The sequence below is a fragment of the Mytilus galloprovincialis genome, chromosome 3 (genome assembly GCF_965363235.1).
Source record: "Mytilus galloprovincialis chromosome 3, xbMytGall1.hap1.1, whole genome shotgun sequence".
NCBI lineage: Eukaryota > Metazoa > Mollusca > Bivalvia > Mytilida > Mytilidae > Mytilus > Mytilus galloprovincialis.
Window position 1 is genome coordinate 36,235,254 of NC_134840.1, and position 25,110 is coordinate 36,260,363.

Consider the following 25,110-nt stretch of genomic DNA (forward strand, 5'->3'; position numbering starts at 1 on the left):
TTGAGGAGGTAGGAAAATTTATTCATTGAAAAAGGGATTGGCATATCATGCCCCCATGGTGTAACTTTTTATTTATTTATCTTGTGATGACCTTCATTTTATGGTTTGGAAACCTGTGATAAGTTTTGCATCATGTGCAAGTATTCGATAGCTTTTCAAATACATTTATTTCTTTGGAGTGTAGGGCAAATGTGCATATTTGTTATACCGACACATCATCTGTTTTAACAACATTTTTGTAGTTTGATGATAAATTTCAACTAAGATTTTTCAAATCTTGTAGTATGTTTGCATTACTAATATAATTTAACTTTATACATTTTGGATACATTTAGTGAAATTAACAAATATTATGTGCATATATATAAAAAAAAATCCCAACAGTTTTTGTCTCACTTGTGATGAAAGTGAAAGAATATAAGACAAGGATTATTATCCAGAGTAACCAATTACCATTCAAGCACATCAAGTAGATTACAAACCTAAGGCATACAAACTGATCTCAAACAGTGTGTACATAGATGGCTTTCAAATTATAATTCAATATATGATAGCAATTTATTTTTATTTCCCATAAATTACAAAATCAAATAGACTCTATACCAAATCATTTGTTATCTTGTCATCTTAGATAAATTTCTTTCTAACATTTTAAAATAAGAAGCTCTGAAAATGTGAGTTATCTCCATACAGAATATGGATTCAATGAGGTCAAATTATTCACTTGCAAGTGAATAATTCATCATCAATGTTTCTTAGCTTATTTTGACAAAATTGAACAAGACTGGCTGCTCAAAGTGAATTACTATTTCACTATTTCACTTTCATTAATGTTATTGAACACAAAAAAATATCATGTTTTAGATCCCCTAGCTAGTGCCCTTTAATGTGTGTATTTGATAATGTAATTATGTGACAACTGACAAATGATGTAAACTTAGTTAGTTCATCAGCTTCTTTGCTTGTTGTAATTCATTATTACCCACTAAAAAATGAAAAGTTAGATTTAATTGTTGTAATTTTACCCCCATATTTTGTACATTAGGGACATATACTTGCCTTCCCTTGTCATTTAACTTATAATTGTTTGAGAACAATAAAAACACATTTATTGCCACGACAGGTTAACTCAGAAGAGACAAATTACATCAAATAACAAAAAGCATCATTATACAAAGGGACACAACCCTCACAACTTAACTTCAAAAACACATACGTCCATACATGAATAAAACACCCTGTTTCATATTAAGAAATAAAACATTGCATTGGTTTCTTCACATACAGTAATTGGTAAATAATTATTTCAGCGTGGACAGCCTAGATGTAGAAATAGTTTGTATGGTTGTTGCCGTGATGGGTACACTCCTGCTATAGGTTATAATTATAGAGGATGTCATGAAGGTAGGTGTTCTATTGACATTGAAAACTGTGTAAGTAATGTTAAAACTATTTCAAGGTTTCTTGATAAAAAGAGAAAAAGTCTGCAAATTCATATGTTATAATGGAATAATCTACCTGAGAACATGAGAAGAAGTAATTAAAGATTATATGCAGGTGTACCTCTATAAAGAGAAAGTTTGACAAAGTATTACTCATTGGATTTCTTTGGGTTTTAGCCACATTTTCAGGGAAGGATACTTTCATTTAATGAATCTATGCATCAAGGTCTAAGAAACTAGTTGACAGACAGCAATTTTATGTTGTGCTGTTGCATTTTGAACAGACCATATACCATTGAGCTTGAAATTGCATCAGACAAAGAAATAAGTACATTTTGTAATTGAAATTGGTAGCTATTCTTGTGTGAAAACTTAGTTTTTTGCTTTTTTCCAAAATTGGGAACTTACAGGTAGTCATTTTTTATAAAATTTATAAAAAAAACCAGTACAAACTCCTTCAGTTTTCATTCCTAGATCTCCTGAATCTACACACACTGATTCCATATATATTTAAGTTGTGCAGGTGCTATTATAAAATTGTTTGAATAACATTTTGTAGGCCTGTATGTTTAAATTTTTAGAACAGACCATTCTTAATGGTTAAAACACAATCAAGACTTTTTTAGGTCCACTGCAAATTTTGTCCCTTGAGCTTCCTTTTCAAAATTCTATTTCTGCTTCTTAGCAAAAAACAATCAATTTATATTTCCTTCAATGAACAATAGAAAAATAGAGATCTGATTAGTTAACTAAAATTTACATAAGAATCAAATTATGATTTCCTGGAAAAGTAAAGAAATATCCATGATATAAGTTTAGCTGTGAGTGTCTATGAAAGGCTATATATACAGATGTTGTCTCCATTTCTCCTTTATATTTTATTTTCTTTGAGCTTGGGTGGAATCTTGTTTGAGGAATGTTATAGATCATTAATGATAGTTTTGAATTAACTACACTTTTACTGATGAGCAGAGAAATTAACTTTTATAATTTAAATTTGAAAGTAAGAAAATGTGGTATGATTGCCAATAAGACAACTATTTGTCTTTAGACCAAATGATGTGGCATAAAGTATTTTATGGAGTGGAGTGTTGGAGTGGAGTATTGGAGTGGAGTTTTGGAGTGAGATTTTGGAGTGAAATTTTTGGAGTGAGATTTTGGAGTGATTTTTTTTGGGGGTGAAATTTTAGAGTATATAGTATATTATTAGTAGAATGTCAGGGGGTTAAATGTTTTGTTTAATTTTGAACAAGTATTCATTAAAAATAAATAAAGAAAAATTACAGTGCTAAATATTGATTAAAATTTTGATCACAGATAATCATGAATAATTATTTGGTCATGTTCATTTAAAAATATGAAATATGCTACTCTCATTAACTCACCTTGTGGGAGTGTCATTTGACTTGTGGTGACAAATTGCACATTGAATTGCACAGAATTTCGAAGTCCTAATGGGCAAAAATCTGGGAAAACTCATTGAACCAGAATATCATAATAATGCTCATATCTTTGTGCAAAGAATAAAATTCGTAATAACTAGTATCTCAATTGTTTGTAAAACAATTGAAAGGTCTTTTCTGTAAAAGTGATGTTTTCGTAATGTTCTTTGTACGACCTTTCGTTTGATATACGACCTCGTGTGACTCTATTTTATTAATGAAGTCTTTTGTATCTTGAATGTAAAAGTTATGCCTCTTCAATAATGGTTTTAAGATTAGACCCAGTAATCTTTCAATGCGTCTCGTGGGAGAGTTACACTTATTGATGATTGGTCGGTAAGGAATGTTTATGTTTCCAACTATTTGACCAGTTCGGAATGCCTCATTAATTATTTCTAGATTAATTTTATGAACTTTTGGAAGAAGGTACATGTGTCCATGTTTTGATTCATTATTATTCCTCTAGAAATTATAAGTTTGTGAATCTATTTCTTTTTTCCTATATAGATTTTCAACAATATCTTTTATAGATTTGACAACAAGGTTCATTTATTTTCAACTTTTATTAAATGCAGTTCCTTCAACCAACATACGTAATGAATCTCAAGACTTATATATTTTATTGAGACCATAATTATTATATGCCTTATAACTTCAACTAAATAGTTTTGTAAATATTGAAATTTGACCAATCTCTCTTGTTAATATGTATCCACATATTGGAGATTTATCACATATATATATATATGATATGATATTACTATTGATGTATCTATACCAGTGCCTGTATTAAAAATTACCATATTACCTATGTTTTATATTTATATTTATAGCTCAGCCTGCTACGAAGGTTTAACCACACACCCCAGGTGTAACAATATTTTCTCAATGTAAATCCAGGAAATAACACTGTAATTGCAGTTCATCTTTTATTATTGTGTTCTATTGATACCGAAATGATAGCTAGGTAATACCAATTAATAACTTATTTTTTCATAAATCCAAATTTCATCTAAATTAAATTCAGAAAATGAAAATACTTTCATCATTGTTGAAAACATTTAAACATTCTTTTTTATTTAAACAGAAGCTCAAGTCAATTAATTTGTAAATCATTTAAAAAACTAAAAACAACAGTGCAAAAACAATAAATATGATACTTTTAAACATGATAATGTGAAGATTTTTTGTTCATTTTACAAATTAATATAATATAATAAAGAATGGAAATGGGGACTAAACCTAATACACAGGCATATAAAATTCTAATGAGGATGCTGCCAGATTCTTAAGAGATTGGGAAATCACAATGCTAAATAATTATATAACTCTAAGTTATACATCAGTAGATCAGGAGAATTTGAAATTGTTTATAAAGGACTGTTGATATGAGGTCGTTCACATTATTATTCGAAACATTATTATTCGAATACTTCACTGCATGCATTTTTTATTTCTATTTCAGTATAGTTTGTTTTTAAATTATTCACTACAAAATTTTTCATCAAATTTCACTCCAAAATCTCACTCCAAAAATTTCACTCCAAAATCTCACTCCAAAAATTTCACTCCAAAATCTCACTCCAAAAATTTTACTCCAAAATCTCTCTCCAAAAGTTCACTCCAACACTCCACTCCAATACTCCACTCCAACACTCCACTCCATACAATACATTATGCCAAATGATGTAGGAGGTTAACAACTACAGGTCAAACATAAATTCTTTACTTTAGTCAGACTTCTGTAAAAGTTATCACAGATAATTAGTGATGTTAAATATGAAGGAAAATAATTCTCGTCTTAAGAATTGAATGACTTGCCATTTCTTGACCTGACAATGGAGTATCTTTAAACTTGATCACAGTATTTCCAGTTTCATTATGGTATTGTCTTAATCATCAGAATATGCACAAACTATTTACCATAAGACATTTATAAACAAAATGAATTGATTCCAGATAGTTTTCAGACTTGTTATAAGATGAAATTGTGTCACATCCTGTAAAAGGTTAACAATGAATAGGAAATTTGTCAAATTACTCTCTTATAAATTGCATCTATAAAATTTAATTGCGACATTTTAAATCATAACTTTGTAAATTAAAACCACGCACAGGAACAATATTTTGTATAACTATGTTAGTAATACATTTTATTAATGTTCCATTAGAGGATATGTATTTCTTTTTATAAGTCAGTTTGATTGTGAAAACAAAACCACTTTTGGTGTTGGAAATTTGATAGCAAAGTGACCATGTTTTTAATGTTGTTGGTATTTTGTCAGCTTGTAAAACTGTTAAATGGCAGACAGTATGCTTTTGTTCCATATGTAATCTGGATGTATTCCAAAGATAAGGGACACCCAGTAATGTCATCTAAAGGTCAGGCTTTATTTTCTCCTTGTTGTAAAAAAAGTCATATAATAAAGTCCACATTGATCAGGGAACAGATTATATGTATATGATGGGGAATTGTAGATTTAAAAAAAAAATAATTTTGATATTTGCATTTTTACAACTGATATTAAAAAGAAAAGAAAGCCCAGGACAAAGTTGGCTTTCCTTATTGTAAACTATTAGGTAAGCTAGATATGAATTTTGAAGTGAAAATTATGAATGAAATTATATGGTATCACAAAAATGTCTTCCTGTTGAATAGAAAAGTTTGTCAATGAAAAGTTGGCATCATGAATTTATACCAGGCTTTGCTGTTCTGACACCTCTTATTGATCAGGTTGAGAAAAAAAGATTTTCAAGAGTTACATCTTTCATTGATATCTTTGACAGATGACAGGGGTAATGGCAAATGTATTGTGTGAAAATCAAACTTTATTTCCCATTGACATTCCTTATAGTATGTTTTAGTAATCACTTTCCAGGCCAGTAGATATGATGACTCTGAGGGGGATTACTTGGAGTCAAGATGCTCTGACTTCAATCTGAATCATGACTTAAATGAACTTGAATAGTATTTTTTTTTTTGGCTACTGGAATGCTTTCTTGAAATTTATTTTGTCATATATATATAAACTGACTTGGAAAGCCATTTTACATTCAAATATATTATGATCTTCTTATACTTGAGAAACACTGAATAATAATTATTTGTTTTTAAAGGCTATGAACCTTTTGGACCTATCATAAGACACCCAACTTTCTTATCAATTTTTAGGTCAAAAATAAAAAAATATGGAGCTATTTTGAAATGAAACTATTTTCCAGATTGAGATAACAAGAGAACCCCTTTGTTTGTTTGAGAACATTTATATGTATTGCCATTGCGTTGGGATTGTTTAAAGGTTTAAAGGTCTGGTCAGAAGATGGTACTATCATTTTTCTACCCAAATTCGACCAAACTTGCTTCATAAGAAAAAGGTCTATGTGTTCACTGATTTGGTGGCTGCATTTCTTTTCATTAGAAAGTTAGTTACTTAGTTGCTGTTTGATGGTGAATTTCTTTCACCTATAAGCCCATATCCAGGATGTCTCTGAGGCAGGTTATTTGGGGTCATGACACTGAGTTTAGTCAATCTTCAATCTGAATCTCCACTTTTATAATCTTAGTTGTAGTTTTTAGTTTTTAGGGGACATTGTTGGCAAACCTCCCAACTATTGATGTGCTCTATGTGTTTATTTCTAATATATCGGTTTTAGTTTATGTTTTCTGTTGGGGATGATACATAATAAAATTAAAACTTTTAACATTGGAGTATATTCGCTCTAGTTCAGTTTGTGTAGGCTTACCCTGAGGGCTTACCCTTTCAGAAATAAAAAGTTTGCTGCAAAATTTGCGGCTATATTAAGTTTTGAAAAGCTATTTGAAAAACAGCAGGTAAATAATTGTATTCTCCTAAAGACAATGTAAGTTATTATACTATAAATGAAGACATAGACATCAAGCGGACATCTTGTTAACAAATGCTTCTAATTACACCAAATTATGCAATTTCTGAATGCCGTTCACTCATCTACAGAGATTTACAAGGCTAACAAAGTCTGGGAAACATTTCTGGCTGAATAAACATGCTGTAACTATGTGTATAAAGTTGTTTTATAATGACAAAAACATTTTTGAACTGGTATTATGTTAACATGACTTGTAATATTTTAATGATTTGTGTAATCAACATTTTTTCTCCTGGGAGGGAAAAAACTGTTTATATTTTGACTGGAGCAATCACCGATTTCCTTCATTTGGTGTGTGGTCAACATAGCATAACCAACCCTAACTTATTTACATGATTAGATATTTTCCAAATGAATTTAACAGAACATAAATCACTAGGGGACCATTCAAGAATGTTCCCTACCAATGATCTTTGATAGAGAAACTGCAAATTGATGTTATTTGTGTAAGTAAATAGAGACAATTGTTATTACATACTAGTATTTGTGATATGTGAATTATGAATTATTACAAGGGCTGTCAATGATTCTCACAAAATACTATAAGATATGATATTCTATTTCTAATGTCATGTTTTTTGTCACTTGGTTCGTTCAAGTTTTAGTCATAAGTTCATTCATGCTTTTAGCTGTATATTTTTATGGTACCATTTTTTGTGGATTGAGGACAGTTGTAATTTGTTTTGTGGATATTTCTTTCATGGTTTTGCCAAAGTCTTCATGCAAGCCTATAGAAGACTTATACTTTTTTGTCCCAAGAAATCCATACTAACTTTAATTTTCTGGTACTCCTTATCAATAAACTTTATAAAACTTCATGAGTAAAAATATTTTCATTTTTTTTTTTTTACTGATGGGGAATATTGAAATATTCACATTCATTAAAATAGTATGTGTATTCCTTTATTCCTTTTGACATTTAGCTTTGAGATGTAACACAGTTAAATATGGTTATAAATTTCACACTTTTAACCCAAAATTTAAATTAATTCAACAACAACAACAACTATACTTTATTTTAAGAGGGTTACACAGTTAGCTATATAACTAATCTTCCCTAATTCTAAGTTGTTTATATGATAACTTTGACTGAATAAAATTGAAGTTGCAGTATGTACTATAAAGAAAAGAAAAAAAAAGAAAATAACTTCGGGCAACTCTTAGCAAAATTTAGATTCTGTACCTTGTATACCTTTTTTTTTTAAGGTGTTATGTATTTACTAATTTAGAGATTTCTTAATATGCATAAGTAACTAAATAACTCAAACAAGTGGTTATATAAAATAAAAATGAATTGGATAGTACGATTTTCTGTTCATTACCCTAAATGTAACTAAGTTGAACAAGACACTCTATTTCCATATCCTTAGGACTTTATTTCACAGAAATTTAAACAGAATTGACAATCATTGAATTTTTTATGATGGATAGCTTTTGTCCTGTCCTTAAATTTGATTGACCTAAAGTGGTAAAATTTATGGGTGGGTGGTCAGTTACAACAGACCAATACATGAATAATTTATAAAGTCAGGTGAAAAATGCTGATTTCTATAATTTGAAGGCTGCAAGATTTACATATTTTTTTAAAGAAATTTTGATTGGATATTAATGGAGCAATTAGATGGTACTGTCCTCTTGACAACAAACAATATTTCTGCTAACATTTCTGCTACATAACCAATGTGTTGATAAGCCGTAGTTGGTAGTCTTTGAACTGTGTAATGTAATTGCCAGTGTTTGACTGACTTGAAGATCTGATCATTTTCTCTCAGTTACTCAACAGGAATTTTCATGTGGATATACATCTTCAAACTCTTAAAACTTCAAAGAATTACAAATTATTAGAAGTGTGAAAAACTTCTGAAGTAATATACTTCTATTAATTCATTACAATGGCGTGTGACTTTTAATTGGATTTGTGATTTCTTTTATCATCAAGGACAGACAGAACAACTCTTTATATTAGAAAGTATATCTATATGACTTTTTATGGACTTTTGGACAGTGCTCAAATGAATATTGGTTGAGTAATTAACTTTTAAAGTTTATTTAGGATTATCCATAAATATGGCTTTCTTTTGGAACATTTTTGTATTGGTTTTACTTTCCAAATTTGAAGAACAGTCAGTATTTTGTCAGGCTCCAGTTGGACAGTGTGAGCCCTTTAACTTTAATATGTGTTTTGGAATAGGATATGACAAGACATTTGTCCCATCTATTGGCCAAGGGATTGATCCCAGACAACACATCGAAGCCCAATTCAAACTTGTCATACCATTGATAAAAACTGGATGCTCAGAAAAGTTCAGGTTTTTTATGTGTTCCTTTTTCATGCCTAAGTGTGAGGATGGTTTATATTCCATAACAAGACCTTGCCAGGAAGTATGTACAAGTGTTCGCAGTAGCTGTGAAGAATCTCTCCAGAAGTTAGGGGTTTCATGGCCAGAGGACTTAGACTGTTCCCAACTTGTATCAGAAAAAGACAATACCCAGCAATGTCTTCAGGCACCAGAGACAGAATTACCACAGTTTAAATTTAATGAAACCTTAGACATTTCGTTCACCATAAATGGTTCTGAAACAAGGAAAAATGCAGATTCAGACTTTAATTGGAATATTACTACCAACTTGTCAGAAAATACAAACTATAGTTTAGAATTAAGCCTATCTCAGGATGACAATATGAAAATTCATACTAACTCCTCATCTGGCAATAAAGAAATTACATTTGAAGTTGAGCCGACACCAGAAAATGTAGTGGACACAGTTGTACCAGAAGAAATACCAGTAGGTCATCATAATGGATATGAAGTCTCAGCACAGGTTGGTGTCGGTCACGCTAGACCACATTCTGAATCACCTTGTGAACCCTTACGAAGTGGTATGTGCAAGCAGTTTGGATATACAGAAACCAAGATGCCTAACTTTGCTGGACATTCAAGTCTCTATGAAGCTACCCTAGATCAGTCATCTTATAGTTCCATTATATTAACTGGTTGTTCAAGTGAGCTTGCATTCTTAATTTGCTCAGTGTTCACTCCAGCTTGCAATAAACAATTTCCTGAACCAGTCCCACCGTGTCGTTCAATTTGTTTGAACGTGAAGAGAGAATGTTCAACAATAATGCAAACAATTGGAATGCCTTGGCCAGCAGAGTTGAGCTGCCTGAACTTCCCAATGGCACATGAGAAGACCTGTCTGATGGGCTCAGCAGATATTTTCCGTGTTCAGCGTCAAGTAAAACCTAAAACTGTAGAGAAGACGCAGACATTTGTAGTGACAACCAATAGTACAGTTAAGAAAGGAGGCACTTCTGTCACAGGAGGCACTTCTAGCACTGGAGGCGCAACTAGCACTGGAGGCAGGACTAGCACAGGGGGCACAACTATTACAGGAGGGACAACTAGCACAGGAGGATGTAAGCATTTTAATATTAATCTGATTTTAGGATGAAAATTTGTTTTATATGTCCAAGATAAACACAATTATCATTTTATAAGCCGTACATTGAATCCAAAAGTATTTTGACTTATATGCTCTGTTTTCCATAGAAGGATGCATTATGTTTTCCAGTCTCAATGCCATGTGTGTGTTCATAAGCCCATCATTTTTGCAGGACCTTATTTTGTAAGATATAAATTTTATAGTTTTGTCATACTTCTATACATTAAGGGTGCAATTTTTCTGCATTCAATGCAAAAACTGCAAAAGGTGTTTCCCATTATGATCTTGTCATTAATATTGAGATAAACTTATAGCCTTGGCTTCCCCCTGGAAAAAGCATTTAGGTACAAGATGCCTTATAGGTTTGGTTCTTATATTTAATTTTGCCTAATTTTGGGTGCAAATCGGCCATTTAAGGTAAAAATCGACAGTTTTGACATGTTTAAGATATCATAGTGACAAATGACATTCTGTCTGTCTGTCTGTCTGTCTGTCTGTTAAAAGTTTTCTTAAAATATTTAACAACAGACTATCTTCAATTTTACTGTAAATAAATACAAGTTTTAAAATCCTAATTTTACAGAACTTCACAGGAAAGATACAGTTTGACATTGGTGAAGATAAACCCATCTATATTAAAGATGGTATCATTTAGACATGTTCATATTAGACATGTTTATAATAAAAGCAGGCTCTTGTATATATTTTTCACCTGACTGACTTTTAGCTTCATATTATCCTTTCCTTGTACACCATGAGTAAAGTGATAATTAAATCATATGTAAATGTATGGTATTGAGACTGAAGATTCAGAATTAGAAAATGCAATTAAATTTACATATGATAATTATGACATTTTCACTGCTAATCAATTCAGACACAATTGGAAACCTGCTTTAATAATACATGCGAGAACATGCATGTGGCACTGCCATGTAAAATGAATCACTGCCTTAGTTAATTATATCTCACATATTACATAATCACAATTTTATACAACAATATAGATCAATATAGATGTGGGGATTGCTAATTGATTTTACAGGTTCTCTAGAAATTATTACCTGTTTTGTTGCTTTTGTTTTGTGTAGCAATTATTAACTCATTATACTCATCTCAACTGTTAATTGTTGTGGATGACTGGTAATAAGATAAGATAAGATAAGATAACTTTATTAGCACTAACACATTGACAATAAATGGTTATGGCAACAAATTAAAGACTAACTACAATAACATATATATACAATGAAGGAGTGACAGTGGATAATTATGAGAGAAATATATAAAAAATAAATGAGAAGCATATACATTATTACAAAAATCAAGTACCTTTTAATAATGAGTTTCTCACCAACAAGCATTCATTCAAATAGTTGACAACAATTTTTAATATTGTTTGGGAATTACTATTTAGAATTGATATAAGTAAGTTATATGATAAGGAAGAAAATTTGTTGTTCAATAGAACATTATTTAATTTTTTAATAAGGTTATCTCTCACATATTTATAGGAGGAACATTTTAAAAGAAAGTGAAGTTCATCTTCAATGTCTCCATTGTTACAGCAAAGACATACCCTATTCTGCTTTGGTATTTTTAGATATCGCCCTCTTTCAATAGATAAAGTATGAGCACTTAACCTCAATTTACATAATGTTGATCTATCACTTTTGGATTTGCATTGATCAACATACGAGGGTCTTTTATTTGGTTTATAAAGTATATTAAAAAAGTTCATTTTTTTATTTTGATTGATGTCAGTCTCTTGCTTTTGGAAGGCTATATCATTGATTCTCTCTTGAATGTGTTTTAAATACATCTTAATATCAATAGGATTTAGATTAATAAAATGAAAACCAAGTCTTGAAATGAGATTTTTCATATTTATTATCCATGAGTTATTTTTTTCAGTTGCTTTATATATTTTTAGGGCAAGTGAATTATTTGATTCAAGTATATGAAGCCAATATTTTATTGCTGAAAATTCTATTCTGGTATATAAAGGCAATCTATTTAGCTCGGCTAAACATGCAGCATTTGATGCTTTACAATGTATTCCTAGAATTTCTTTAATAAATTTATACTGCAAGTGTTCAAAGGGATCTGAATCCCTGTGTTGTTTGCCTATTCCCCATACTTCACTACCGTATAGAGCAATAGGCACAACTAGGGAGTCAAATAATTTTTCTAATAGCTTGCATTGGTTATTTAGTCCAATTGTTTTTTTTATTTTAAAAAGTGCTTTTCTACCCTTTTCAACAAGCAATGAGCTGCACAGATTTAGATTTCCTGTGTGCTGCAGTGTCATGCCAAGGTAGCAGTATGATTTGACAGTTTCCAGGAATTCGTTATTATATTTAAAAAAATTATTATGGGTTTTTCCATTTGAGTTAAATATAATGACTTTTGATTTGTTTATGTTGACTTCTAGTTTCCAGCATTTACAAAAATCACTAAGAACATTTAAAGCTGTTTGTAGTCCCTTTTCAGAATTTGATAATAAAACTATATCATCTGCAAATAAAAGGGAATTTATTGTTGTATCTCCAATTACAATGGGATCTGTATTAGCATCTTGGAGACTTTTTACTAAATTATTTATGTAAAGATTAAATAATAAAGGACTGAGAACATCTCCCTGTTTAACGCCACGGTTGGAGATAAATTCTTCACTGAGACCATTTTGGAATTTAATTCTACATGTAGTATCGTCATACATAGAATGAATTATATTAAAAAGTTTACAGGGTAATTTAAGTTCTAAAAGGATATAAAATAATCCATTTCTCCAAACTGTGTCAAAGGCCTTTCTGAGATCAACAAAGGCAGCAAACACCTTCTGTTTCTTATTTTTCTTTTGTTCTATAATAGATTTCAAGGTGAATATGTGATCTGAGGTACGGGATTTTTCTTTAAATCCAATTTGGTTTTCACTAATAATGTTGTGTTCATTCATGAATTTTGTAATTCTCATATATATAATTTTATTGAATAATTTTCCAAGATTGGAGGTTATAGAAATACCTCTGTAATTTGAAGGGTCTAGCTTATTGCCCTTTTTGTGTATTAATGAAATGAAACTTTCATTCCATACCTTAGGAAATGTTCCTTTTTTGAAAATTAGGTTAAATAATTTAGTTAAAGGGTCAACTAGTACAGGTATACCATATTTAATCATTTCATTTGAAATCAAGTCCTTTGCACTGGATTTGCCATTTTTTAAGGTTTTAGAGGCTTTGATTATTTCATCTGATGTTATTGGTTGGTTATATGACATATTTATATTATTGTTTTTTAGTGCATTTATTAGCTCATCTAATTTTTTAAGGATAGTTTTGTGAAATTTATTGTCCTTTGGTTGAGCCTCACAAGAATTTAAATTTTTGAAGAAGTTATAGAATGTTTGCTCGTCCAGTTTTTCAGTAGTATTATTTTCTGATGCTCGTTTCAATTTATTAAGTAAGTCCCAGAAGGATTTTGGGTCACTTTTGATATTATTGGACAGATCAGAACATATTTTATTCTTGTATAATTTTTCTTCTTGTTTACATTTTCGCCTCAGTTTTGAGCGATAAGAGTAGTATTCTTTTCTGTAAGCTCCATTAAATGGAAATTTATTTATAAGAAAGGCATAGTGCTTAACAGTTTTATATAAGTCATCACATGAACCTGAAAACCAGGGTTTTCTTTTTGGTTTATTTGTTTGCTTTTTAAGGCGCCCTTTGATAAATTTGGCCGAAGCCAAAGCTGTTTCTTGAAGAATTGTGTTTAAGTCATTAACAGCCTCATTACAATTTAAGTATTTTGTACAGAGAAATTTCCTGAGTTTGGTACTTGTATTTTTATCCTGTATTAGTGTAGAGTAACGATTTATAGCTTCTGAATCCCATAAAAATTTACCTGGGAGTGGTTTTAAATATGCTTGTTGGGTTTTAGTATTGTCATAAAAAGATGTTAACAAGCTACAGCTTATTGCACAATGATCTGATAATGTTGTAAAGTCATGCACAGTAAAACTATTTATGGCATAAACATGTAATAAGTTTGCAGATGCAACTGCATAGTCAACAACACTAGAACCATTATATTTTATACAAGTATATTTACCAAGTAGATCGCCAATTGTTCTACCATTCAAAATTCGTAGCCCAGCTTCTTTACAAAGCTCGATTAATAATTTGCCACTCTTATTTGGCCTTTTATGATCAAGATTATTTCTTGGTGTACCTATATCATATATATAGCTATCATCCTCAGCATGAGGATAAATAGATTCATCAGAGTATACAAAGTCTGGTGTTGTGCTAGTGTAGGCATTAAAATCGCCTTGAATCAATACTTCACCATATTGACTATAGTTTTCTATATTACAGAGTAATTTTGAATACATTTCTTCAATATCTTTTGGTTGCCCAGAAGAATTTTCTGGGGAAAAATAGATAAAAGCAAGATATATATCTTTTGGAAGATTAAAAAACTTATGGTTAAGCTTTACCCACTGGATATCACTAAATATCTTAAGTTTTGTGAGGTCTGAAACATGTCTTGCTATAGTTATATATGATCAGTCTAGACATCTGGAGAATTTTAGAACAGCAAACTGCATAAGTTATTAAGTTTTCAGTAGGAGGATAATTGAAATAATATTCTTTTTAAGCCCCATTTATTATGCCCCATTTATGGGCATTATGTTTCCTGGTCTGTGTGTCCATCCGTCCGTTTGTTCGTCCGTTGGTCCGTTTGTCATCTGTTTGTCCGTCTGTCTGTTTAGGTTAAAGTATTTGGTCGATGTGGTTTTTGAAGTTGAAGTCCAATCAACTTGAAACTTAGTGCACATGTTCCCTATGATATTATCTTTTTTATTTTAATGCGAAATTAGAGTTTTATGAGCAAAGTGGTTTAAGAGAAGAGAGTTTATTTTACAGTTTACATAAATAAAAAGTCATAAGAATAGAACAAAAATTGGTCTTAGAGCCAGGTGAGCTGAAAATGACTATTGAAGTATGATGAGCAATGCTTAGGCAATGTCAGAATATAAATCAGAAATAACAAGGCCTATCTGACATAACAAGACCATGCGCTACAGCAGAAAGATAAGAATTGGTGTAAATAATTTGTTTATGATAGCATCTACAGACAAAAGAAAGGCGTAAATCTTACAGATAAAATCACAAATACATCAGTCTTAATTCTCACTTGGTCAGATATGGGCTTCGAGAATACTTTCTATAATCATTGTGATATTTGTATACCAGTGTTTGACTACTATAGCCAATCTAGATATGTGAAAAATCCCATACAACACATATAAAACAGCTTTTGCTTTCATATGAAATAGTGTGTTTCAACCAATAGATGAAACAAGTGACTCAAATTTATACAAATGTCTCCTTTTTAGAAGGTTTAATAAAATTCTGCTAAACTAACATTCTTAAAATGAACTAATTATTCATGAAATCGAATGATAAGATTTAACAACATTGAATTTGAGGTTTAGGAATAAAATCAATTCAATTGAGTTTTTTACAAGTTTATTTGGATCGAGCTATTTAAAGGGAATTTAGGGATATTACTTTAAAACAAACCAGAATGTGTCCCATAAAACACGGATGCCCCATCCGCACTATCTCTTTCTATGTTCAGTGGACCGTGAGAATGGGGTAAATCTGGCACATTAGTTTGGAACTGTGAGGAATGTTTAATTTTATAACATAATTATTTAGAATGTCTTGACATGCTGTCTAGCTGCATAGAGAACATTCATCTTGTTTAAGTGAAACAACTGCCATTGACAAGCCACACATTTCAAAATAAATCATTCTCAATCCTTTTGGTAATCTTTATCATTTAATTTAATTTTATTGATTCTGAAGAGCTTTTGAAATAATCAAATACGGATATTTATTAGGAATCCATCTTTATAATATGTCAAAATTTAAAATTACTGCATGACAGCAGAAAATTATAAAAATAATCAAAGTGCAATGTCAGCTAAAACACTACTGGAATAAAGTGGCAGTCATAACCATCACATTTCAATTCTCAATTGCACATTTCAATGCTATACATAATACCAAGTTTTATCGCACCTCTGGCAAATTAGCTATGTTGTGATTGGTTAAGCGCCACAACATGGTCATTAGATTTCATATGGTTATGACGTCATGTCTACTATTAATGGTGACATCCTATACTAATCTATAGTATTTCATCCTTAATTTTTATAGAAAAAAATCTTGTGTGTCATAGAAAAACTACACAGTAAATTTATCAAAGAAGCACTTGGTGTTCCAAGGCTTGGTAGAATTCCACTCAAAAATAAAATTGTATTTTCAAGCATAAATTTTTTAGAGCATATACTTTCATCAGAAAATACACTTGTTAATCAAATTTTCTGTGCAAAAAGATTTTCAAACCCTTGGATCAAGTGCATTTTAAAAAAATTAGGATATTCATATCTTGTTGAAAAAAGTTGTCTAACAAAGCAGCACTTGGGACAAGTAAAACAGAGAATTTATGATCAGTGCTTGCAAAATCAAAATGCAAACTAAGCTCAGTTTCTTTCGTCAAGTCTACAAAATGGGTCAAAGACCATCATATGTTGATTCACTAAACAATTTAAATGATAGAGCAGCAATATGCAAAATATGCATAAGTGCACATCCTTTAATGATTGAAAGGGGAAGACATCTTAATATTCCTAGGGAGGAAAGATACTGTCCTATCTGTAAAAATGGGGAAATTGAGGATGAACAACATTTCTTATTAAAATGTAATAGATTTACCTCAAAGCAAGAATATAACAAAAATAAAATAAATGTTATATTTCAAATACAGCGTGACATTACTGTTGATGAAAAAATATCTCTATTGGTTAATAATAGATCAGCATTATTACTTAAACTGTCCTGCTCTTTCATATCAGAGTGTCTAAATATAAGAAATAGTGAACTTATATGATACGTCAATATGTAACTTTTCATTATAGCATGATATGTTTTCATGTAACCTTTCATTCTACCATGTCAATTATTATAGTTATATGTCATGCCATAGGTCTTAACCATTTATTGTTTAATGAGTTTGTGCCAATAAAAATATTTGTATTTGTATTTGTATTTGTCATAAATTCGTTGTGCAGTTCACTTAGTAAATATATCTGGTTTACAAATTTGAATTGTCTGAGTATCAGAAAGCTGTATCAATCAATGATCTCAATTTTTTTGTCAGATTTTAAGTTTGCTTTATTTTAATAGATAAATGATTGATTGGTAACACTTGTTTTTTATCGACTTTTCTCTCTATCTTAAATCAAGGGCATCAGGTATTATTTAAGACTATGGGGTTTAAAGCTTGAATGACATATGTATAAACACCTGTTTATTTTTTAAGATGGTTTATTGACCTATATATGTGAAATAGGCTTCCCCACTACACAAATGTACCATAGTATGGATGACTGGAAATTAGCTTTACCCCTTTTCATTATTTTATTTTATGCCCCTCTTCACAAATAAACATGATAAGATGGGGATTTAGAAGAATATCCTTATTTAGGACCTCATTCTTAACTGTCCATCACTTATTTATCTATTTGTCCAGGTAATGGTCAGTGCCCAGGTTGATATGGTCATTACCTATTGTTGATTCAGTACCTGTCTGTCCACTGGTCATTCTTTATAAATGCCATAAAATATCTTATCATCTGACTATGAAATTGAAAAGTTAATTTACTTTCATGTTTATTTAATGAAATATGTTACCTGGTACAATGTATATCTAACCCTATTATTTACCTACATTGTACATGTATATAGCACTTTGTAATCTAGCTAGGTACTTATGTCAGAGGGACATTTAAAGAGACATGAAAAGAAATGCTTATTTTATTCAGTATATTACTTATTCAAAATACGTCATTTAAAAAATTGAATGCATCATCTGTTTAGACTACCTCAATTATAAATTATGAAACTAAGTTTTTGTTGCAGAAAGCTCGACATAGGGATAGTGATCCGGCGGCGGCGGCAGCTACGGCGGCGGTGTTAGCTAACTTCTTAAAAGCTTTATATTTTAGAAGGTGGAAGACCTGGATGCTTCATACTTTGTATATAGATGCTTCATGTTACGAAGTTTCCGTCAGTCACATGTCCAATGTCCTTGACCTCATTTTCATGGTTCAGTGACCACTTGAAAAAAAAGTTCAGATTTTTTGTAATGTTGAATTCTCTCTTATTATAAGTAATAGGATAACTATATTTGATATGTGCGTACCTTGCAAGGTCCTCATGTCTGTCAGACAGTTTTCACTTGACCTCGACATCATTTAATGGATCAGTGAACAAGGTTAAGTTTTGGTGGTCAAGTCCATATCTCAGATACTATAAGCAATAGGGCTTGTATATTCGGTGTATGGAAGGACTGTAAGGTGTACATGTCCAACTGGCAGGTGTCATCTGACCTTGACCTCATTTTCATGGTTCAGTGGTTATAGTTAAATTTTTGTGTTTTGGTCTGTTTTTTTCATACTATATGCAATAGGTCTACTGTATTTGTTGTATGGAATGATTGTAAGGTGTACATGTCTAGCGGGCAGATGTCATGTGACCTTGACCTCATTTTCATGGTTCAGTGGTTATAGTTAAATTTTTGTGTTTTGGTCTGTTTTTTTCATACTATATGCAATAGGTCTACTATATTTGTTGTATGGAATGATTGTAAGGTGTACATGTCTAGCGGGCAGATGTCATGTGACCTTGACCTCATTTTCATGGTTCAGTGGTCAAAGTTAAGTTTTTGAGTTTTGGTCTATTTATCTAATACTATATGCCATAGGTCAAATATATTTGGTGTATGGAAATATTTTATGATCTTTATGTCAGTAGCGCAGGTTTCTTTTGACCATGACCTCATTTTCACGGTTCATTGCAGTGTTAATTTTTTGTGTTTTGGTCTATTTTTCTTAAACTATAAGTAATAGGTCAACTATATATGTTGTATAGAAGCATTGTTAGCTGTACATGTCTGTCTGGCATGGTTTATCTGACCTTGACCTCATTTTCATGGTTCATTGGTCTTTGTTTAGTTATCTTGGTTAATGTTAAGTTTAAGAGACAGTTGTAATAAAGCTTTATACTTAGGACTATCAACATAATATCAATGATTAGTATAGAAGGCGAGACATTTCAGCGTGTGCACTCTTGTTCTTTATTGTCATGAAAGAACATTTTATTTTTGAGCCAGCTTAAAGAACAAGCATGTTGATGTGAAATCTTGCCATACTACACTCTAATATCAGTGGCTGTGCTTCAAAGAAAATTTCTCTCTGGAGCATCATGAACAATGTAGGAATACACAATATGTTGAAGTATTTTTAGGTACGCACAAAAATTCTTTGTTAGATTACAAAACTAACGCTTGTCAGAATTGATATCAACTTAAATTTAATATACAAGTACTAAAATGTATATCAACCTTGAATTTGTAGGGCTTGATAGTTATAAAAGATACTTGTATGGCCTAGGGTATAGACCCTTCTTTTTCATGGTTATAAGAGTATTGTATAAATTATCATTTGGATTTTTTGAAAACTATAATTTGTAGGTTCCCATGATTTTATATAAAAATTATGAGCTATTTATGTAATGACTAGTATTGTTTAAATTTACCATATTTATACTTTTTATCCAGTCCTTTGAATGATGAAAATAAGTTTTGTTTGACTTTGATTTATTACTTTACATCATTTATTATGACAAAATTATATTTAACAAGTTGTAGTTAAAATAAAAACAATGGAGTTGTCTCCCATACCACAGTTAACTAAAAAAAAAAGATTAATGTTTATAGTAAAAAAAGAACATTTTCATTCTTTCATTCTTCCATTCTTCCAAAGAAGTATAACTTGTGTTTTGTTTAAACCTATAAGAATGGAAAAAAAATATAAAAATGAGATCAATAAAAGCAATGCAAAGGATGCAGGATGAACGACAATTACAGAATAATTTGATGATACACTTTGTTGTGTAGGTGGAAAATCTCATGACGACTTTGAACTAAGAGTTGATCATTCTACGATTTGTCAACCTTCATTGTGACTCAGCTCTTTATCGTAGGTGAGAATCAGTTTACCAAAGTATATTGGAAGAGTTTTTACAGGAACTCTGTGGTTTTGTGTTTAACTTGCGTACTGATGTGAACTTGTGAAAATATGAAAATTAGGTCGAGTGATTTGTAATGATATAGACATTAGAAGTTTGGTTATGTAGTGGTTGCACAGAACCTTATAATAAGGTCTTTCTTTCACAATTAACTTATTTATATATATTTGAAAGTTAACAGAATTTCATTACAATAGAAATAAATTATATATTTTCGACAAATTTAACAAAAAGGGTGGAATAGAGGGGGTCCGGTCGTCTTGAGATAGAAAAGTTTAGCAAAGCCATATTTTCATGTGCATGTCCCAATTAAGAACTGCACAAATAGCTGTCTTTTGTTAAATGTTATATTTTGATATTGATGTGTTTTGTCTGTTAGGGAATATGGTTTTGATGGCAAACTATTCAGTAATCAGTAGTTTTCTGAACTAACATCAATTAAGGGCTTGATATATTTTATAGACCCTTGTCTTTTGTTGCAGACTACTGGATGTTCTGGAGGTTTTGTGTGTTGTTCGGTTGCTGTCTCATTAGTGTAAACCCCACTTCACATTTTATTTATAACAATATATTGTCTGTTTCTTTAGTTTTAGGCTTTGATCATAGTTTCATTTTTTTTAAACTGGATGATTGCAACATTGACTGATTCCTAATCTTTCCCATGAGCATTGCATGATTCATTTGGGTTACATATACCATGTAAGCAATTGCATTATTCAACAGAAACTAACCAAATCTGACTATAAACTTAATTTTTCTCATTGTTGATATCATGATTCTATGGTGTTTATGACACCTGAGTAATGGCTATTGTTATTTTGTAGACTGCATTTAATGTATAAGACAGTTTCTTTTTAAATCACTTATCTATTGAGTCAAATAACTTGAACAGTTTGTTTTAATATTGTACTGTTGCACCATTGTTCCAAGCTAATGGGAGATTTGAACTCTCAGAAACACATTTAAACCCACCACTTTCTTTATGTACCTGTCCAAAGCCAGAAAGCTTGTAGTTCTGTGGGTGTCCTTGGTTGCGTTCAGCTGGAATTGCATAAAGAGGGTTATTGGATTTTTTTTTGAATTATTTGATTCATTGTTAAAATGAATGCATATAAACTCATCTTAGATCGAGTCTTATATTTGATAAGCCAGATGCACTTTTCAACTACAATGAACTCATCTGTGGTGCTCAAATGAAAAAAAGTTCAAAAGGTCAAATAAATTTCTTATATCTTAAATGTGGTTTACTTTTTACCAAGTTTTTCTCCCGTGTTACGTCATACATTCAAGAGTTAATATACTGTCATTTTACGTAAGCATGGACATTTTTTTGGTAAACAAAAAAGTGGGTTTAGTTACTTCAAAGTATGAATGAGCTTAAAGTTTAAATGTGTAAAAAACTGAATGAAATATACTTGCAATATCTACCCAATAACCTCTCTAAGAAATGTTGATCTTTCACAGAGGAAATGTTTACCCTTGTTGCATAATTGATTTTTAGTGGAAGGTTTAAAACTTCAATGAAAGTTATATGACCAGTCTATTCTCATTACAAATGCACTTTTACAAGTTAATTAACATGTGATTAGTGCAAGGTACTTTAAAGTCATTCTTCCCTGGGTTAATCTGATACAGTTCCATAAACTAAAAGTTAACCTTTATCCTTAAATTTTAGAAAGTTGTTTTTTCGTAAAATGAGGTATATAAGTTAACTCCGATTTAATAGATTTTTAAGTTTGGCAACACATAGAATCATCAAAGAAAGATTAAGACATAGTAAAATATTATAGCTTTAGTTTTTCTTCAATTTGTCCTTTCAAGATTAATCTCTTTCTTTTTATTTTCTTTTTAACAGAATTTAAAATTTGAAAGGATTTGAGTGTGGAAGGTGCTTAACATCAAACAAATGATTTAAACGATCTGCTACATTTAATCTAAAAATCTTTTGATTGAATGCAAGATATTTTGACTCCATGGTGAATTATATATTTCATAATATATTACAATGATAGCAGAGTTGAATATCCAAAGAGACTGTTTGTAAAATGGATTATGTTAAGGTAGAAATCCACTTATGAAGAGGGTATTTGTCCAGAGGATTAAAATTACTGTTATCTCTTATACAACTCTACGAAACTTAAAGATAGGGCTTCACTATTTGTGTTAAATTGACCTGGTAGTACTTACAATATAATATTTATAGACGGGTATATTTGAAATGCAAACTAGACCATGTGTCTTGAACGTCTAATAGACTTTAAACAATGATTAAAGATTGTCAATTTTTCTGGCACAGCTAATTCTACCTTATAAAACCAACAGTAAGAATTAATGCATTGATGAATATTTTATTTGGGGTGACCATTGATAAAATGGGTTATGACCCACAATTGTAATTATAACCCTATTAACTATTCACTGCAGGTCTCCCTGTCACATCAAAGTTAATCATATGGACGGGGTCATAAAGCTGTCACATGGATTTCATTTCCTTTATTTACTGGTCAATTCCGCAATTGAAATTTAGGTTTGGTCTTGTTACCAAATTCTTCCTTTATAGTTGAAGGACTTTTGATTGCAATATTGATTATAATTTTTCATCCTTTACATGTACTCAGTAGAATAATAGTTTTCTGGTGGTTTTCTTTTTTTCTTTAATAGAGCTTTGCCCTAGTGTCATCTGTGGTTTTGAACAGTAGTATCTTGTTTTTGGAAATAGAGGAATGAGCTCAAACTTTATGCAATGATATAGGTACTAGTATTTGAATCAGTAGCTCAATATCAATCAAGGTACTGGTTTAAAGAAAAAGAATTGAAAATCAGCTGGATTATCCCTAGTTCAAGCTAATGCTCTAACCTTGAATAATCTGTGATCCATTTGATATATCTATTCTAAAATGCTGTGTTTTTTTTTTGCAATGTTTTTCCAACTCTTTTAACTATGGGTAATGCAAGAAAAGAAATCTATATAAACCAATAAATGTACATAAAAGGATAAAATGAACCTGATGTTCAGTGGCTGTTTTTTGTTCTCGTCTTTTGCTTTTTCGAGTAGATGAGGTTGTTGGTTTTCCTGTTTGAATGGTTTTTACACTAGTCATTTTTGGGGCCCTTTAAAGCTTGCTGTTTTGTGTGAGCAAAGGCTCTGTGTTCAAAGTCTACTTTGACCTATAATGGTTAATATTTACAAATTGTGACTTGGATGGAGGGTTGTCTCATAGGCACTCATACCTCATACCACATCTGCTAATATTTGTATCTCAAAATTGATCCATGATAGTGATTGAACACCATGTTTGAACTTAAACAAAACAATAAATGTATAATTTTCAACAATAAACTTCTCATACACACTTAGGAAACTGAGCTAATTTCTATTAATTATATAGTTTTCAATTCAGGTTTCATAGTTCATATTAGAATTGAGAGATTCAACTGCATGCATGAACTTTTGCATTACATAATCATAAAACAATGAGACAAGCTGAACAAAAAGCTTTAATGAATATGATAGATTAACCTCATTACAATTTGAATAAAAAGACCAGAAGATCAATTTGGATTACCCTATTAAAATTTGGTATTTATACCTGACCTTTTTCTACTCTTGATTCATCTAAAGCTATAACGATGTCACCAACCAGAATTTCAAGTATCATGTAAGATGATGGATTTACTTCTCAAGTAGTTACAATCCAATTAAAGGATATCAGCAAGCTCATCATGGTGGGATCTTTTAATTGAATACACTTACAAGTATTAATAATAGGTAACATTTCAATCATTGTACTAAAAGAGCAAATTAGACCTGTTTTAGTTCTTACCTTATTTGGCCTAAAGGTTTGATTCAAACATTATTGTTGCAATGATTTATCAAAACAACCTTCTCTCTGAAGCCTTCTATCCTAAAGCTACTTAGAAATTTTAGCTATTCTGATCTTAGGTGTCTTGTTTTCAAAAACTGGCATTGTCATCATTACTTTAAATGGAAACTAAAGGTCCTTTTTGAAACTAATTTATCTGCTGTGAATAACTTTTATTAGAATCATGTCTGCTTAGAAGTTTGTAATTTTTTTTTACCTCAACAACTTCTGTATATGAAGGGGAGAAAAGTTTAGTCCTACCATAGATGTATAAACCCATCTTTGGTCCTTCTGGTTAACAATGACGCAATGATTAGAAGACTTTGTGCCTAGTTTTAAGATTGGGAGTTGAAACTCTATAGAATTTCAAATCGGATGTAGACAAAAAGAAAGTTATGTGTTTTTGTTGTTGCTTGTAATTATGAATATCAAAAGAAATAGCTATAGTCGATAAACATGTCGTATATATTACAAGGCATGTAAATAACACGCATTTCTCTTGTTTATTGTTTAATGATGATACTTAATTTCTCCTCTCATTAGTTATACAATGTTGTATAATAACTCTTTGTAATAATGTTGAAATGGATTGAGGGGAGTTTTGTTTTGTAATATATATCATTAGATTCAATTTTTTTTTTATAAATTTAGAAAAAAAAGATTTTTGACTTTTTGCAGTGATACTGTTTGCTGTTTTGAATAGATGGCATATGAAAAAAATGGATACATTTTGTGGTCAACTAATGAGTTTAAATAATATACCAGTTAGTTTCACTTCAATGTGTTAGGCTCTTAATTGCATAGTTAAGAAAGTTATGAATAAAATAATATATTCATTTAAAAGGGACAT

At 30.7% G+C, this 25,110-nt stretch overlaps 1 protein-coding gene across 8 annotated transcripts in view; it reads left to right on the forward strand.

Moving 5' to 3' along the window:
- LOC143067828 (papilin-like) overlaps positions 1–25,110 on the forward strand; it is a 124,618-nt gene that overhangs the window by 37,054 nt on the left and 62,454 nt on the right. For 6 of the 8 annotated variants that reach the window (XM_076241406.1, XM_076241398.1, XM_076241400.1 and 3 more), the window contains one exon: positions 1,311–1,404. In XM_076241406.1, the coding sequence (XP_076097521.1) occupies positions 1,311–1,404 (94 nt within the window). Of the gene's footprint in view, positions 1–1,310; positions 1,405–4,569; positions 5,267–9,888; positions 10,209–25,110 lie in introns of those variants that run through there. The other 2 variants (XM_076241404.1, XM_076241402.1) reach the window with 2 other exon arrangements.